Genomic DNA, 20,025 nt, shown 5'->3' on the forward strand with positions numbered 1-20,025 from the left:
TGAACCATGTTCTTTCTAATAATAATAGTATTAATAATGAATAAAGCTATAATAAACAAAATGATATATAGAAATAATAATAACAATAATAATAATAATGATAATAATAATACTTAATAATGAAATAAAATAAATAATAATAATAAGAATAATTAGTAAAATAAATTAGACCAACATAATAATAATATTTAACAAAATGATTATAAAAGAATGGAGCTAAACTGAACTGAACAGAGCTAAACTGAACTGAAAATAAGTTGGGGAGAACATGCCCTAAATTTTCATTACACATACATTTAACTTTAGTATAAAATAATAGTTTCTCTTTCTTTCCATGTCCTACAACATTATTTAATATTAGTTTCTCTTTATTTCCATGTCCCACAACATTATTTCTCCTAAAATTCTGGAAAAGAAACGTGTAAACTAATAAAGATCGAAAGGAGTAATCGCTAACTAAAATGTGAACAAGTTGAAAAAACTGAGGCTTAAGGCGTTGATTTGACTCCTCTTACGGAAAAAAGGCAACACTCCTAAATCCTAAGTCAGGTCTAGTAAGTAATGCTAGAGTCGCCCATTGTAGAATTTTCAAGTCAATACTCATCCCTCCTAATTTGGAATAACCATTTAGGCATCTAGTAGACGTAGTAGTACTAGAGTTGTGACACGTATATACGAGTCAAAATTTTGTACGTTTATTTTTAATAGATATATTTCACCTTTTTGACACTTGTTAATGTACATGTTTAAATATTAATATCTCTAAATTTGCATTTGTAAAAATTATAAGATTTTGATACTCTAAATGTAATTATCGAGATGAATAAAAAATAATTATATGTTTCCTAACTCATTAATCACAAATCATAGTCAAAATTAAATTTGTGAATAATATCAAAACTCAAAGTGTAATCATTAATAAGAAACGGATGTAGTATAATAAATACTTCCTTCGTTCTATTTAACTAAACATAGGAAATTGACACGGGGATTTAGAAGAGAATAGAGATAGAGAGAAAGAAAATGAGTGACCTATGTGATGAGGAGAAAGATAGAGAGAAATAAATACTAAATACTAAATAAAGTAATATTTTATTTATTTTAAATAAGAAATCCTGAAATAGTGTGTCATTTATTTTAGGAGGAAATATATCTTTCATTGTTTTCAAAATTATAATTTTAACCTTTGTAAAAAAAAGAAAAGTAGTAATTAAATAATATAACTAATATTTGATGGTTTGTTAATTGAAAACAAATATTACTAGTAGTATTATGTATGGAAAGGTTACCTATAACAAGTTATGTCAGCTATTTTTTATAAGCAAAATTGGCCTCAACACCCTAACTACAACGCGTGTGCACCAAACAGTCCCAACTAATACTTGTAGTTAGAATACCTCAAAGTACGGGCCTGAGTGCAATTCGTATCATAAATGAGGTAGTTGACCGTAATTCTCACTGGCGACATGACAATCTTAGTTTTTTATTATAATTTTCCATCCCGCATATCTTATTTTCTTCTTTTCTAACCCTAATTTTTTATTTAAACTAAAAAAAATGCATGTGCCTTTCATTTTCTCCTTCCTCAACCGAAGACAAATACTTCCTTCCCCAAATTCCATCTTTCTTCCCCAAATCCTTCTTTCTTCCCAAATGAACCCTACATTCTGAAAATTACCCGCCGCATAACAACAATGAGCTCAGCTTTATCTTCAGGTTTCAATAAGAATTCATATACCAGTTTTAGGTAATATTAGTTGGAGTCAAAACAAGAAGTGAGATATGTCTTATACAATGCGTAGATGGTGCACCAAGGTGTAGGATGAGCATCCTGCACCTTGTCCAAAACGCAAGGCAAGAAGAATAAAACGCACAATTCAACATGCAAAAAGTAATTGATTTGACAGCCAATGTACATTCCCCTTACATCCAATGTACAAAATCGAAAATTCAAAAAGTAAATGATTTGACATTTACTGTTCACCATTTAATAATGATTTGATGTCCCCCCATATACTGTTCACCACTTCTCTCTTTTCCACACTCAACCTCCTTGTACATTCTTGGCTTCGTGGTTGTTCATTAACAAAATCAAAATGTACAATGACAGCCCCCAGCTGAAAGTAACCCAATTCCTGAAGCTGATGTCAAGTGAGTAATTTGCAATCTTTGTACACTAGGTGTGTTGATGTTTGTTCACTAATGAAATTCAATATGTACAATTACAGTCTCATACCGAAATTCACCACTTCTCTCTTTTCCACACTCAACCTCCTTGTACATCCTTGGCTTCATGGTTGTTCATTAATAAAATCAAAATGTACAATGACAATCCCCCAGCTGAAAGTAACCCAATTCATGAAGTTGATGTCAAGTGAGTAATTTGCAATCTTTGTACACTGGGTGTGTTGATGTTTGTTCAGTAATGAAATTCAATATGTACAATTACAGTCCCATACCGAAATATGTCAAGTGAGTAATTTCCATTCTTTGTACACTGTGTTTGATGTTTGTTCACTAATGAAATTCAATATGTACAATTACATTCTCATACCGAAATTCAATAAAATCACAATGTACATTGATGGTCATTGCTTTGATCACTGAAAATCCCTAAATGTACACTCGTAGATTATTGTACACCAAACCATATGCATTTGTACATTAAAAAAATTGTTTCACGTGATGAGAGAGAAAGAGCTGACCCACTTTCAAAAATATTGCCAAAAGTCAGTCACATGGGCAAGGTGTAGGATGCTCATCCTACACCTCGGTGCAGGATCTAATTTGCGTGTCTTATATGAAGAGAGATGACATAATGACATCAAAATCAATTATGTTGCAATTATCTTAGAATTGTAAACTCACAACCTTTTTAAACGTTTGATTATTCAGCAAGGACTAAATCGAGTGTTGAGTCCTACTCCTACCTCCTTATTTACGTTGTAATATTATGTGGTTAATATTGCTTTCTGTCGAAGTAATTCACGTCATCACTTCAAGCCTAAAGCTTATAAGAAGGCATCTATCTCGTGTAAGTTGTAAATTATAAGCATACTCAAAAGAAAAGAAGCTAACTAGAAACTGGCAATAGCATAGATACACAAAGAAAGTCACAATGTCCTTATTTCCTTTGTCATTGTTTGTATGTTCCATCCTTCTAAAACTGCTAGTATTTTCCTCATTAACTTCTCATCATCCCTTAATCCTTCTTGTTGAGTCGACTCGTTCGAGCATCGATTCAGACAAGGATGCCTTAATATCAATCCGATCCCAACTAAGCCTAGATAATCCTTCAAATCCTTTATCATCTTGGGACAAAAACTCATCCCCATGCAATTGGACAAGAGTTGTTTGTAACAAGTTTGGTCATAGAGTCATTGGTCTTAACTTGTCTAGCTTACACCTTATTGGACCTATTAGTCCTCATATAGGTAATCTCTCCTTTCTCCGTTCCTTACAACTTCAAAACAACCAATTTACCAACACAATTCCAAAGGAAGTATGTAATCTACTTCATTTGAAAGTTCTCAACTTGAGTTCCAACCACTTAGAAGGTTCGATTCCATCGAATATAAGCAAGTTACGCGAGCTCAAGGTTTTGGACTTGACAATGAACAAGATTATGGGGAGGATTCCTGATGAAGTTAGCTTCCTCCCAAAACTCGAAATCTTGAGCTTGGCAAGCAACTCATTTTCAGGCCCTATACCGCCATCTCTTGGAAATCTGACCTCATTGATTAACTTGGATTTGGGTACTAATACACTTAGAGGCACTATTCCGAAAGAACTGAGCCATCTTCGGAGCCTCAAACATTTTGACCTCAGCATCAACAACCTCACTGGAATAGTCCCTGCACCTATCTATAACATGTCATCTCTAGTCTTTCTCGCCTTGGCATCAAACCAATTGCAGGGTGAGCTTCCTTATGATGTTGGAGAAAGGTTACCAAATCTTCTAACTTTTTATTTTTGCATCAACAACTTCACAGGAAGAATTCCTGGCTCATTGCAAAATCTTACCAACATCCAAGTGATTCGTATGGCTCACAATCGTCTCACTGGAACCATACCACCGGGTCTAGGGAACCTTCCATTCCTCAAGATGTACAACATTGGCTACAACTACATAGAAAGTTCAGGTGATAATGGTCTTGATTTTCTAACTTTATTAGCTAATAGTACTCAACTTAACTTCCTTGCCTTTGATGGAAACCTATTAGAGGGGTTCATACCGGATTCTATAGGAAACCTTTCAAAGGTTCTCTCGAAGTTATACATGGGGGGAAATCGCATTCATGGTAGTATACCAAGCTCAATAGGTCAACTTACTGGCTTGTCATTGCTAAACATAAGCTACAATGAGATCACGGGTTCAATACCTAGCGAAATTAGCCACTTACAAGATTTGCAAGTCTTGGATTTGTCTAAGAATCATATCTCTAGTATCATTCCACAATCCTTAGGTAATCTCATAAAGCTAAATAAACTTGATTTATCTAGCAATAATTTGATAGGTCAAATTCCTAGCTCCTTTGGAGGTTTTAGCAATCTCATTTATATGGACTTATCATCCAATATGCTTAATGGAACCATACATAGAGAAATCCTTAGCCTCTCAACTTTGAGCAATACCCTAAATTTGTCTCACAACCATTTTGATGGGCAATTATTAGAGGAAATTGGGCTACTAACCTTAGTGATTACCATTGATCTTTCGCGTAATCAGTTGTCAGGGTACATCCCTACCTCCATTTCAAATTGCAAGAGTTTGGAGACATTGAACATGGCTCAAAATCTTTTCTTTGGTCCTATCCCAAGCTCTTTAGGAAACTTAAAAGCACTTCAAACGTTGGATCTTTCTCATAACCAACTATCCAGTGTCATTCCTACCAACCTTAATCTCTCGAATGCTATCGAATCCTTAAACCTTTCCTTCAACAATCTTGAAGGAGGACTTCCTTGTGATAAGCTCTTTAGAAATCATTCTAAAATCCACTTACAAGGCAATCCGCGACTTTCATTGCATTTAGAGTGTGAGAATAAAGCTCAAGTTGCTCATCATACACGACTATTTAACAAAAATGTCATCATAGTTGTTGTAGTTGTGGCTATTTTCGTTTTATTCTTTGTCATTTCTACATTCTTTTTTGCAATAAAGAGAAGGAAAGCCAAGCTGAATAGAACTTCGGAATCCAAGCAGATGGAGGGACATTACATGGTTAAATATGATGAGCTTCGTCAAGCCACTGGAGGTTTTAGTGAAGGAAACTTAATTGGAAGTGGAAGCTTTGGATCAGTTTACAAAGGGTATCTAAGAGATAACATGGCTGTTGCGATTAAGGTCCTTGACATGAAACTAGCCGCGTCTTGGAAGAGCTTTTTCGCGGAGTGTGAAGCTTTAAGGAATGTTAGACATCGGAACCTTGTTAAGCTTATAACATCTTGCTCAAGTTTAGATAACAAAAACATGGAATTCCTTGCTCTAATTTATGAGTTCCTTAGTAATGAGAGCTTAAAGGATTGGATTAAGGGCAAAAGAAATAAAGAAAATGGAGATGGTTTGAGCATTTTAGAAAGGTTGAATGTGATTATTGATGTTGGTAGTGCACTAGATTATCTGCATCATGATAGTGAAGTTCCCGTGGTGCATTGTGATATAAAGCCTAGCAACATTCTCCTTGATGAAGATATGACTGCGAAAATCGGAGATTTCGGGTTGGCAAGGTTGTTAATGGAGAATATGGGTGAACATTCCATTAGTTCGAGCCATGTTTTGAAGGGTTCTATTGGGTATATGCCCCCAGGTTAGTACATTGTTTATACTTCTACAATTAAAGTATACATATATATATGGCATTGAAAAGATTTTGTTATTGTGGATGTTCGATAATATAGTTAGTAAGTATGTTGATGTTAGTTTATATGTTGACAAGATCATATTATTGAATGATAAATTGTGCAGAGTATGGTTTAGGAGTAAAACCATCAACAGCTGGAGATACATACAGTTTTGGAGTAACATTGTTGGAGCTGTTTACTGGTAAAAGCCCAAGCCATGACACTTTTACAGGTGAACAAGGATTAGTTGCGTGGGTTCAAGCATGCTTACCTACTCAGATGAAGCAACTCTTGCTTGATCCCGAGCTGCGGCGACAGCTCCTGGATCATCCTGATGATGGTGATGGCTACAATCAAATGAAAGTCCAAGAAGAAGATTTGGATTATTGCTTGGTGAACGTTTTCGAGGTCGGATTATCATGTACTGCTTATCATCCTGATAAACGCATTACTATGAGGGAGGCTCTTCACAAGCTTAAAGCTGTTCAAAAGAAGCTCCTCAAATCTTAGATAACTATGGATCACTGCTAATAAGACTGTATTATTAGTTGGAAGGAACAAAGCATTTGAATTTTGATGCAATCATATGTGACATCAAAATTCAAAACAGCACAAGTTCTTTTTGATAATCTATTAGTTCCACAATAACATTAGTAATAGTAGTTAAGCAAGGTACTTAAGAAGTTCCAAGAAACTGAGAAAAAGAGTAAATTTCTTCCCGATTTTGCTTAATTTTATATATTGCACTCGCTCTCTCGATTGAGAAGTATACTGATATTGATATGATACTTATTACGTTTCTTAATACTTGCAACATTTGTAAATAGCACATGAGCCGGGGAGGACAGAGAGTAAACCATGGCTCACGTATTTAAATAATAGAATAAAGTTTTCTTGGTGTAAAAAGCAACCAAAAAGAGAAATGTAACATGTGCAAAACATCCCAAAAAGAAATATGTTACAAGTATTACGAAACGGAGAGAATACTCCCTTTGTTCCTTGCTTCCCTAAATGTTAGTGAAAAGTTCATCCAAAATATAAATTATGTTAATGGATCAAGTGTACTCATTTAGGGGAGTAAACCGCCAGAGAGGGAGAAAGATAGATGAAGTCACCAAGACAGTGTTGCATGAAACGAAAATAGGCAAGAATAGGAGCAAGATTAAAAAAGTGCCTCTTAATCCTTAATAGACTGTCCTCACAAATGTTGGTAGCGCACAGTACAATGCGCCAATTCACTTCCTCCTACAAATCTCATGGATAACAAGGCACATTTGATCAATTTAGAAATTTATTGACATTTTATACAAAGATCCTTCAAACAGAAGGGATTTTATAGGGAGCCTTTCCAAAATTTGGACCGCTAAGCAATCTAGCTCGCTTAAGCTTATCCAAAGGTTGCTCGCTCCTTCACGAGCTGTGGCTTGTAGCTTTACCCAAGGATGTAAAGCTGAGCCTGCCAAGTGCACAAAACATTAAAACCATTTGAACTCTGGTAAGTGAGCATAACATCTTCAACACCACAACAAAAAAAGTTAAAAGGAGATAGGATACCTAATAAGCGGCTTATTTTGTACAGGAGCCGGAATTATTTGAACAGGTGCTGGCATTGTTAGTTCAGCAGGCTGCATAGAAGGAACATGCAGTGTTGATCACTAAGCTCTAGTCAAAATAATAGCCATATTTATCAAATACACAACCACAAAACTAACCAGAACAGGGCATAATCAGCCAGAAATTACCATTTCAGAGGAAATATGCAGGAAGAGAAGGTAATACATTCTCTGAATTGGCCCTTATTTAGCAACCCCATATATGCATTGCGAATATTATCAGTAAATCGCGTCACACCATCAATACATGCTGTGCCACATTGCATACAAAATTTTACAAGGGAAAATGACCTCCCCCCCCCCCCCCCTTCTTCCTCTTCCCTTTAGATTCTCCAATTTTCCTCCCTATCCTCTTCCCTTTAGATTCTCAGTAAATCACGTCACACCATCAATACATGCTGTGCCACATTTCATACAAAATTTTACAAGGGAAAATGACCTCGCACCCCCCCCCCCTTCTTCCTCTTCCCTTTAGATTCTCCAATTTTCCTCCCTATCCTCTCCTAACTCCACTTATCATATGGAAATGAACTCTCATTCCCCTTCCTCTTCCCTCCAAATCCCCTCATATCCACACACTAGGTTCTACTGAAACAAGTTGCCACAGGGCACGTTTAATAACTGATGTGGCATTGAAGAAAACAAATCACTCCCCCTACAACAAACAAAATTTAAGAAGCTTCCTAAAGATACACTATCCGTAGCAACACTTGGCTCTTTTCTAAGTTCTTTTCAGTCAAAGATCATTTTTAACATTGACAAAGATAAGCATAGAGATAGTATAAATAGAAGTTCACATTATTAGATATGAAAGGAGGCACTCATGAACAGTAACAAACATAAGGATAGACATCACAAAAAGAATGTTTTTTTTTTGTGCCATTCATTAGACCATCTAGAGACCCTACAGCATGTCAATGTGCATTATTTACTGAACAATTAAGTGAGCTTTTAAAGGAAAGATCAAGGAATAGAAAGAGACCTCAAGCTCCTCCAAACTCCCATTAGAAAATGAACTGAAGTGGGCTGCAGTTGTACCAAGATTTCCAATTTCTGGTGATGCCTTCATAGGAGAAGGCTCCTCCAACAGCTTGACAGCTCCTCCGGAATGTTCAACTTGATTTCCATTTTCCGGGTCATTCTCTAGCTCATCAAGCTCAGGTAAAACTTGGTGCGAACCATATGGACCTAACATCATTTTCTCAATTGCCAACTTCTCTGTCTCCTTGGAATCAGATAAAACAGCAGGAGCTGATGAATTCCTGAGAGGAATACTTTGGTGCTCAGTTCCATTGAGTTCACCATTATTTCTAGTACATAACATTTCTGTATCAACAATCTCAGCCTTTCGCTCACTATACCCATCCAATTCTAGATGTTCTACCTTTACTGAAGAAGTTGCCGTGCTGATAGGACTACCTGTGTGGCCTCCCCCACTTGAAGAAGGCAAGGAAGCTGAGTTCCTGGGAATTGCCGCACTAGTCATCATATCGTTTTCCTTTTTCCTCTTCCGCCCATCATCTAGCTTATCTACATCAGACTTTATCTCAGAAGATCGCTTACTTCCACCAGATGATTTAGTAGGACGGGAAGGTCTAATACCCCCAGGAAATACAAAAGACGGTATACTTTTCCGTTTAACATGGCTTACGCGGATCTCCATTCCAGGTTTCCATAAAGTATACATATTAACAGTTTGCTTAAATTCATCAACAGTCATCCTTATATCAAACTGTTCGCCTTCACCAGCTGGGACTTCCTTTTTACGTTGCAAACCCATGAAATAACAGCTGTGAAATGGTTTGCAGTTATCTGTGAATTCTCCTGGGTGAGGATGGCACTGAAGCATATTATATGTGTGCCTCTCAATCTGGATTTGAATCAACAGCCAATTTTCAGGAAAAGTTTCACCAAGAAAAGAGTAGAAATTTCTAACAATGTCCAAAATTAGCTTTGCCGCTTCATTACCTTTAATGTAAGTGTACGGAGACGGGACTCCACCCAACCCTTCCATTTACGATAGTCATCAGCATTTTCAGCGTTGATGTCTATCTGCAGATAGTTTCTATATGCTTCGAAGAAAGGATAGGGCTCAAAAAGAGTATCCCATTCAGCCTTGTTAGATTCCATAGCCTGAAAGTGCATGCAGTCACCCAGCAGAAAGAAGTAGACATGGCAAGAAATAATATACTAAAAAGCCCAGAATTAATCAAAGTCCAGTGCAGCCACAAATCAAATGCTATAATAAGCGCAGTCCAGGACAGCTGAGACACCCACAAGCTTCAGGAATCAAAGAGCAGCTACTAGTACAGACAAACGCTAAATGCTAATGAATAAAGATACAACATTCCATTAACATAAAAGCAGTTTCAGAGCATTACATACATTATACATACCAATAAATATCACAACATGAGCCAAATTAGTTGACAGAAAAATGAAAGTTAACCAAATTGGTGAGCCTCCTAAGCAACATAATACACAACCCTTCACAATGGACTAGGAAAAAGACTATATGGTGAAAGCAAAAAAGAAGTGCATACCTAAATCAGGGGATACTACACTAGAGATATATCATAATAGAAAGCCTCACAAGATTTCAAATTTCTTCTAGAACTCTTTCTCATAATTCTGATTAAAGGAGGCATGATAATCTGAAATCAAGCATGAAAATAATCCATGACTGTCCTTCAGGGCATCTTAGATCTGGTTTCATTTATGGTCTCCCACCGATATGCAGCCCAGAACATCCTCCAGATATGCTCGGAAGCTGGAGTGGCGATCTCCTTAATGGGCTGAAATAGGGGTGCTAATGAGATGAAACAACTCATGAGCCACTCCAGATCAAGACTTGGCTCGAGTAAGCTCGAGTAGAGAAACTCCATGGACATCAACTCCATGAGATGAAACAACTTATATATATAGATTATAATTACGTTGTAAACTTCATTATAATATAACATCTGGCAGCTGCAAGGGCACTCGATCTTGGGAAGATAATGACCTATATAAGGCCAATCTTGCATTGGAAAAATAAGGACATTAAATTTTCATTGACCCCCACCAATAAATTGTCTGCAAAAGTAAATTGATATAATACGGACTTCTAAATTTGCTTTGACAAGATCCAATCTCAATTATCATCTTCGTCGCTCATATGGATCCTAGACGACCATCGGAGACTCATTGGACATCAAAAGTTACCTATTTCCTTAATTTTCCATCACCGTCCAAAAACAAACTCCAGGTATGCCAATCGGCCCAATCCTAATCAAGAGTGGCCTAAAAAGGCCCTTCACCTTTTTGTTGAGATTTCCAACCCCATGATATGTATCAAGGGTGTCCGCTGCACGCCTGCAACGTGCTCTAAAAAGTTTTCTGGCTCCGATTTTGGATTATATGTGACCTCAACTCCCTGTCTCCCCATGGCTATATAATCTTTGGAGATCCTAGGTAACTACTCAGGATCCAAAGAGACTTCCTTACATGACCAGTTCCATCCATGATGTCAGTGAACAAGACATCTCAAAGATCAAACACATCCTCTTCATTGCTTGCAGGACTTCCAAAAAATACTCAAAACACAAAAAGGGTCTCCTAATGAGACATTTCACGAGCAACTCAAGATTATTCGGCCAGAAATCAGCTTAAGTCAAGCTCAACTTATGCCAAGTTTGATTTTAGCTCAAATCATAACATGCCTAGGTGAACTGACATAAACTCAATCCAAAAAGCTCGAAACAATTTCTATACTTAAAACTTTAACAATAACTATAACGACATCAATGTTTAACACAAAGCATATCCTAACACAGAATATGATTGCTCATCTTTCTTAAAGAGAAACATATTTCCCAAAAAAGATGCGACAAGAATTGGAGTTGACCAAATGTCAATGTACTGGGGTAACGGAAGATAAAGTGCCAATGTATTCATATCAAACTTTGGATAGATCATTGGCACAAAGACAGTTGCAGGTCAAATTTTACCGATGGTTCCCGTAACAATTTCAAGTAACCTTGGGAGACTACTTACAATTTGGAAGGCTCTGTGAACTGCTAATGATGGATCTCTCAAAAATAACTTACAATTTCCACTGAAGACAAATTTGGGTCTTGTGTAATATATTATCCAGAATCTAACATCAATTATGCAAATTAAAGAGACCGATGAATTTCTACTAGTAACTTCTTGTTTGATTTTCTGCAAGTGCAACAGATAATTCTAAGAAAGACTTGCAACTTTTGACTATAAATCTTATGTGCAAAGTTAGCTATGGTCTTCGTTACGCATTGTGTGACCTACCATAATACCATGACTTTCATTTAGAATCCCAAGAGATTGTACAGTTTCCCCCCACTAGGATCTCAAGGTCGTGATAGATGACCAGAGATTAAATGCAACGACAAGTTCTGTGCGCCCATGTTTTCAGATTGTTGATCTTCACCTATAGACTAAAAATTATTAATACTGGGCCTTGCAACAAAATACATCGACCAACCAAATGCAAAATTCTATAAACAGATATTTTCTCACTATATGCTTCATGTACTAATTAGCATCAAAAGGTAGACCAGATTATACTTTGCTAGACATACAACACTAACAGGAACCTCCCAAAAAGTGCTTGTACACAATCCTCCCCGTTGCTATCCAAAATCTAATTGATTGTATAAGAGCAAAAGGACAAAATAAGAAAGAAACAAAGAAAGAAAAGTGCGTAAGAATAGGAGACATCATACTAGAGAGGTGAAGTCATACACGAGGAGCAAAGATGGCATGAACATAAAGCAAGAAACATTACCTCACAGAGGTCATGTCCCCTCTGGAACTCTTCTGTCATAATCCGCAGAGTACTGGATGAGACATTATAACTAGAGTTCATACTTGGATATGCAGGAGTTATTATAGGCATCAGGTGATATCTATCCTTCGGATTCTTCCTCGGATCCCAAACTTGCAGACCAAAAGATCCCTCTTCAATTTCACAGAGCATGACAGGATTGGGCCACCTCCATTGAGTATAAACCCTAAAGAAGCGAGATACTAACATATTGGGCAGTGAGTTTGGATACAACTGACAAATGCGAGCAACTAGTATTGCCCAATTAATACCACCAAGAAACCCAGCAACCTGACCATAAAAAGAAAGGGAGGATTAATCCCCAAAAATCAGATACAAAAAAAGGTGAAAAAATTTAAAATAGTAATGAAAAGCTATAACCTACTTCAGTAGGTTAATAGTGTGCTCATTTTACTCAGGAAAAGGAAAAAAAATCTGTACTTACATTTGAATACACACCACGGCGTTTTGCCCAAAATTTCATGCATCTAAGAGTTGTCCGGAAATGCTGCAGCATGAGGTACAAGTCTATTAGATGTAATTATTTCTAAGACCAAAAATAGCACAGGTTTCCCAGCTCCAGACAGTAATGGAAAAAAAAATGGCACTTTCTGTACAGCCACAGGCAACTTAAACATAGAATTCCAGAATGAAAAAATCAAAGCAGACCTGTATATTTGGCACCAAGCGCAAAATTTGATCTGTAACTCTACAACCATTAAGACTGCGAACAGTCTGTTCATCTGCATTTTGCAAAATTGAATCTTGGGAGATATCCAAATCCTACAAAAATACGTATATTGAAAACACCACATGTAAGCATCAAATAAGAAGAGCATATACTGAAGTATGACACTTAGCAACATTAAAAACTTGTGCACTTATGCAAATGGCCTGGATCTCAGTATCTGGATGTTATGCATCTCCTATATGATATCAACACAAACTTGCGTGCCTGTGTAACATAATTCTCTAATCTCCCCGCGAATTGCGATCCAAAAAAAGCAAATTCCGGTCGGTTTTGGCTTATTTTCGGCCCATTTTAGGCGAACCGTGAACCGAAAAAGAGAATTAGTAGAGAATTATGTTACACTGGCCTAAACAAACATCAAGACAGCTTAGCATGCAATTTATGAAATATAAATGACAATAATACATATCAACTTTGACTTCTTTAGTAGGCCCCAAGTCCATAGAAAATAATTATCATGATATAACCGACACTGTTACACCCCCACAAATACGAAATCCGGAGATTAACTAAAGTTCATGAGTACATAATGCATATGAGAGAACAGCAAATACACAAGTCATACGCACTTCAGGAATCACCCAAAGTGATGATTTTGCATAAAGAAGATCTATGGACACCCCACTAAACTTGAATTTCATCACAGGGACATAAGCATCAGGCACAGGATGCAACTCTGTAACTTCTGGCATCTCAGACAGCATCCTGTGAAGTTCTCCAAAGAAATCTTCCTACATCCAATAAATATTATGATTAAAGGGGGAACCTTAAGCAGAAGACGGTATATAGAAGCTGACAAAGGCCATGTCTAACCTCTCGTGTAGCATGTCTAGGCCCAACGCATAGCGTATCTATATCAGCTCCAGGACCATGCACCTAATAATAAAGACAAATAAATTCAAGTTTCAGCATAGTAGATAGTAAGACTATGCTTGAAACAGAGTATGCTCACAGAATGATACATATCTACCAAGGAACAAAGAACCAACCTACTAAGTAATACCCAAAGGATCATAGGTTTAGTTTCTATAGCAGGACAGGAAAAGAGATGCAAGTACTTGTGGTCATCCAAAGACAGTATCATTTATGTTAGACCAACATCGAGCATAAACAACATACTGGCTGAGTTTCGTAGGAAAACAAGCAGTCAACCTTAATGCTCAGAAACAAAGACTACAAGGTCAGTTCAGGGAAAACATAACGTATCATCTTTTTCTCCACACAAACTTGAATTTTCCCTACAGTTTAATTGATTCACGAAATAACAATCACCATATTCTGGAATTGGCACGTGGATGCATATGCTGGAATCTGGAAGAGCCCAAACAATCTACTTATCTCAAAATGTTCAAAAGTGTGCAAAGTTAAAAGGACATATAATCAGAAACCAAACTGAATTCACCCATTGACAGAACTAGCACAAAAGATACAAGTACTATTGAAATTATATCCCCACCATTGATCTACCCATTTCCATCCGTTTCAAGCTTACATAGCTGTGTACTTAAGATCATTAATTAACATCACGTCATCATGTATACCTATTCCCACCAGAAGTCATAATAAAAGACCACACATCGGACATGCTTAAGAGCTAGTTATGATGCCCTTAAGCAACTTCCAATTGCATGGACGAATCGACTTTCCAGCAATGAAGTTATCCTTTTATCATCTTCCAAATCAACTGACTGTCAACTCTGCTACAACAAAAGCAAGACAAATTTCATACTCTCAGGAGTCGGTCTTATTTACGCAAGACCAAAAAAGGAGGTCCAGCTGAGTAACATAATTCAATTCTTCAATGCCAGCACTTAGCCAATATGAAAATTTAATCCATAATAGAAACTAGAGACTATTCATAAGAAGATTTGCAATATGATAGAGCTGATCAAAGTAACTAATCGGTCCATACCCCAAGGCGGTACGATCCAAAAGTGAAGATTTTTGCATTTGCATCTTGCACTAATTGCTCATTCAACCCCTTGGCTCGGCTAATTGTTTTCACCCAGAGCTTCACAATCTACACAAAGTCCACAATTAACGAAACACAAAGACGACATTAAATCCAGGCTGAAAACATATTAACCAGCAAATCGGAACAAATAAAAAGCACCAATGACAGCTTAACCAACCTGGTCTAGTCTCCCTAGCACTTCCTCCCTACTGACAGCTTCCCCCTGACTCTCATACAAACCAACATCTTCCAAATACTGTAAAACCGCGATTCTAAATTCAATACAACCTCAAACAATTCACAAAAACAATGATCAATACAGCAACAAATTCTGCAATAAAATCATAAATTAACCTTTTCAAGTTCATGGCTTTTAGTTACATCATACTCCGTGGGTCCACCGCATGAGATCGGCTCAGTTATGCCTAATCGTTGCCCATGATATCGAAAGTTGGCTCCAGAACCAGCCATTTTGATAGCTCAAACTACAGTATAATTTTACTATTGTTCTCTCAACAAAATTCTCTTTCTTTTCTCCTCAGCTATAATTTTATTACTAATCGAAAATAAATGTTCACTCTTTTCTATTCATTTCATAATCCACTTTGTTTTTTCGTTTCTTCCTTTTTTTTCCTTTATTTTTCAGAATATAATCCTTTGAATATAAATTTAATCAACAACTCAAATAATTGAATAAAAGTAGTTAAAGGGGAAAAAAACTACGAAATAAAGAAGAAGAAAGAGCGAAAATCTGTTAATGTGTAGTATAGGGATACAAGATACAATCAATCGAATAACCAAACAAACTACTACTACTACAACAAAATCGAAGCATGAATTGAGCTAAAAATCAGCGAAAATCTAATACAAAAGCAAAACCCTAAATCCATGAAATTGAAAATTTGAAACAACAAACAATTAAGAATTTTAGGCGAATTGGAAACCCTAACACACAGATCGACGAGCGAATTACAGATAGAAATCTTGAGCTTCGTTCTGCTTTAATTAATCTCGAATTGAATTTGTGTAAACAGCCATGCGAAGTCGGAAATTCTCTCTCCTCAAATTTTCTGATAGGAGGGAGGATGGCGAAGAACGATAAGAAAAAAAAGGGTGGAAATAACTATAAAGGTGCCTACTTGCCTACTTCACATAGTGTTTTCGGTGTACGAGACATCTTTCGAACGATAGGTCACAAGTTCAAATTACATTCTACTTTTTTATATAGAATATTTTACTTTTATGATTTATATGGATAAAAAAAATATAGTATCCCCATGATTCTTTTTTATAAAAAGAATATTTCATCTTAATTTGATGAAAGTGTGTTAATTTTGTTACTTTCATGAAAGTGTTTGTTGTTGTTAGATATATTTTTAATTTTATATTAGAGTTTGATAGTCATTAATAAATTGCGATAATATGAATGAATTTTAAGTGTACTTTTATTGGGGAACTACCCTTAAAATCTCCATGATGATACATTTTTTCTCTATGGGTAGCAATCTCACCTCTAAACTTGTGTTTTTGTCTCTAAGGCGGAAAAAAAGACAGATCGGTTAAGTATCGAAACTGGCTGTTGGGATTTTTAAGTTAGATTGGACTCGAATTTTCGAAGTTAGAGTTGGATTTTAAATCCGGCTTCTTCTAAAGTCAGAGTTGGATATGCATAATTCAATCCAAACTCGACACATTATCACCCATAGTCTATAGATGTCATTACTCCACCACCTCAATCTTATATTCTTATGTGTCATACCGCAATCAATTGGACCAAAATTACAAATATATTTTTATATTGATCATGCATTTGTACACTAATCTGGTAAACCGGTCCATAAGTGAAAAGTCACTAATTGCTTCCAAAAGTATTTGTCTTCCTCCCAAGCCAACGTTACTTTCAGATTTCAGTCCATTTTTCTATGGATCTTGCTGGGCTTTGGCCCATTGCTATATGCAATAACGTAATTCCATATCACGATCCACAAAGTTTGATCAACTTGATTTATTTTTATTTTTTTTGAGGGGATCAACTTGATTTTTTTTTGAGGCTATTCCCTATTAATTTCAACCCCAATAAGTACAACAAAAATTATTAAAAAGACGGTCTAATTTTAATATAAAAGTAAACCTAGTCACTAAATGAATTAAACTAGTCATCGAAAGAAATTAACCTAGTCATTATTGGGCTAATTATCTTTTTAATATTGGGCTTATCATTGCCTAATCTTAATTTAAAAGTAGGCGGACTCTTACAAGACAAACTCTAAGTACAACACTTTTTTCATGGATTTTTTGGTTTTAGATACACTTATAAATTATGAAGCACTTATTTATTATTTTCTCAAAAAGGGATGATATCAAAAGGAAAATTCCCAAAGATGTTCTTCATTATCATTACATAGGTAAAAAAGGACTTGACTATAGAATTTAAGGAGGTCTTCAGAAAATCTATCCTAAATTCTTTTCAAAAAAAAAAATAGTAACTAATTTCTTATATTGTGTACGCTCTTTCTTCCATATTTTCTCATAACTTAACTTTTTTTTTATTCTCATGTCATTTAAAATGTTTTCAATGCCTTATTATATGTTTGTCTAAAGCATCATAGCGTTATAATTATGAAACCAACGAAAATACCCAACATTTGAGTAAGTAAAATAAAGTGTCAAATTATATTAAAAAATGTAGTTATAATTACTTTTGCTATGTTTTTAAAATTAAAATTTTCCACTCTCCAATGTAAGATACTCATATATTTGATAAAATAAAATAATATGGTTTTTTCACCATATACCCCCGACAAATCACGAAATTCACATACCCTTAATGTTTCAGATATTCACCATATACCCTGCTTTTTCGAAAACATTCACCAAATGCCCTTTTTCCAACGGGCGTTAACTTGCCGTTTGCGTTATTTACAATTTTGACATAATTAACCCCTAACTCTAACCCCTAACCCTAAACCTAAACTCTTAAACTCTAATCCTAGCCCTAACCCACCACCCCCCCGGCCAGCCCCCTCCCCTCCACCCTCGCAGCTCCCACCCCTCCTCTTGCCATCCCTCTAGCCCGTAGCCATCCTTCCCGCAGCTCCACAACCCCATCCCCCGCAACTTCGCAGTAATATACCCAAAAATCTCGAAAATCCACTCAAAAATTATTGTAATTCCAGAAATTGGGTTCATGTTTGGTTTTCCCAAAATTTGAAAACAGAGGAGAACAACAATGGGGGAGGGGGAGAGGGGGGTTGCGGGGTTTAGGGGGAGGGGGAGAGGGAGGGGGTTGCAAGGGTGGAGGGGAGGGGTGGGGCTGGGATGGGGGCTGGTAGGGGTTATGATTTTAAGGGTTAGGGGTTACAGTTAGTGGTTAATAGTAACAAAATTGTAAATAATGCAAACAGTAAATTATGATAAATATCTGAAACATTAAGGATATATGGTGAATTTCGTACGGTGAAACTTGGTGAAAAATCATAAAATTTAAGCACCTAAATTAAATTACCAATTGTTCATGTCCTCTTTCCAATATGTCTATGACGTTATTCTAGTTGACATTAATTTAGTTGCCAACAACCTGTCATAAAAAAAAGAATCCGATAGTATTAGCACTTTAGCATTATATGGTCTTTTCCTAAAATTCTAATTAAGTTCGTTAGTTGACTATAATTCTCATATAACTCCATATGCAGCCCCTAGGTTTTGACTTAGCCCTCGATCTACCTTTCCTGCCTCAATTAATTAGACCTTAAAGAGGTCTAGAGTGTACTGTTTTTACAAGCAACTCGTTTTTGCTTACTACATGGATGTTTTGGTCAACTCTCTTAGTAGCCAAACCCCTCTTCTATTTTTCTCAATCAAATTATTACATAATCTTTTACCATCTCAGCAAAGAAAGAATAAAATACACTTTGACAATGACAACTTCATTGAATTAGTCATACATTACTTAATGGCTTTAAAATATGAAAAGTACGATTTCTATCTAGTTTATAGGTCAAATTACTAGATGGGTAATTTAAAATACACCTTTTTCACATGTGATGTGAATGTGTAAGAAAATTCAACTACTTCCTTCGTTTTTTTATTTGCAATATCTTTTTTTCATCAATTCTAATGTAAAATTTGGATAGGAGAGAAGTAGAGACGAAAAAAAGAGAGGATCCTATGTGATTGGAGAGAGATAGAGAGACAGGAAAAGCAGAAGTAGAAAGTGTTGCAAGTAATTAATTATTTCTCTTTTAGGAAAATGTTGAAAGTAAAAAAAAACGGAGGGAATATAAGAGTTTTAAAAGTTTGTACCAAATTGACTATTTTGATACCAACTTTACTGTATTTCGGTACTAATTTATACAATCTACATAGTATGCGGCCTAAAAGGTATCGATATTGGTACCAAGTGACTAATTACTTTACTACTTCCAATGACCTCTAAATGACTTTGATACCCTTGTTGAAATGGACTCCAGCAATAAGTTACCGAACCTTTCTCTATTTCTATTTGGCTTAAAAGGAAAATGTTAATATTGTAAAATGTTATGCCTATATCACTTATGAGTAAAATTTGGAGTGCAATGGTTTGTGGTAGAATATAAAAATATCATGTACCATATATTTATATTTGGGTATATTTTGTATAATTGGGATCCTAGTCTAATTAGTTTTCCTAATATGTTTAGGTTATGTCTAAAGTTGTAACCTATATATTGTGATCAATGCTATTAACTCCAATTAAGGGAGTTTACAAATCTAACATGGAACCTAAAGTATACTTCTCTTCTTTTTCTTTTTCTTTTTCATTCACTTTTCCTTTGAGCTAAAATACCAAAATTATGCATATATATTTGTTAGAGTTTTAGCTCAATTGTTGCTAATTTTGTGCGTAATTGAGATAAAGTAGGAAAAAATCATATTTTAATGCAATTCTTTCGAAACATTTGAAGCTTTCAACTAACATCCTTTTTCACGTCGATCTTCTTCAATCTTGATTATGAGAATTTGATGATACTTAGTTTAGTTTCAC

At 35.8% G+C, this 20,025-nt stretch overlaps 2 protein-coding genes across 2 annotated transcripts; one reads left to right on the forward strand and one right to left on the reverse strand.

Moving 5' to 3' along the window:
- The first annotated feature begins 3,063 nt into the window (after positions 1-3,063).
- Positions 3,064-6,648, forward strand: LOC104889519 (putative receptor-like protein kinase At3g47110). The gene is made up of 2 exons (XM_010674757.4): positions 3,064-5,807; positions 5,966-6,648. The coding sequence occupies exons 1-2, from the start codon at positions 3,119-3,121 to the stop codon at positions 6,349-6,351; spliced, it is 3,075 nt and encodes a 1,024-aa protein (XP_010673059.1). The 5' UTR covers positions 3,064-3,118; the 3' UTR covers positions 6,352-6,648.
- A 355-nt stretch (positions 6,649-7,003) lies between these two features.
- On the reverse strand, positions 7,004-16,127 carry LOC104889520 (nuclear poly(A) polymerase 1). The gene is made up of 12 exons (XM_010674758.4): positions 15,357-16,127; positions 15,181-15,258; positions 14,961-15,068; positions 13,862-13,924; positions 13,618-13,779; positions 12,967-13,080; positions 12,743-12,805; positions 12,259-12,588; positions 9,423-9,587; positions 8,437-9,324; positions 7,396-7,466; positions 7,004-7,297 (listed from the first exon to the last, which is right to left on the reverse strand). Exons 1-12 carry the CDS (start codon positions 15,471-15,473, stop codon positions 7,252-7,254), a joined length of 2,205 nt encoding a protein of 734 aa, XP_010673060.1. The 5' UTR covers positions 15,474-16,127; the 3' UTR covers positions 7,004-7,251.
- Between the last annotated feature and the right edge of the window lie 3,898 nt (positions 16,128-20,025).

Source organism: Beta vulgaris, chromosome 3 (genome assembly GCF_026745355.1).
Source record: "Beta vulgaris subsp. vulgaris cultivar EL10 chromosome 3, EL10.2, whole genome shotgun sequence".
NCBI classification, from domain to species: Eukaryota; Viridiplantae; Streptophyta; class Magnoliopsida; order Caryophyllales; family Amaranthaceae; genus Beta; species Beta vulgaris.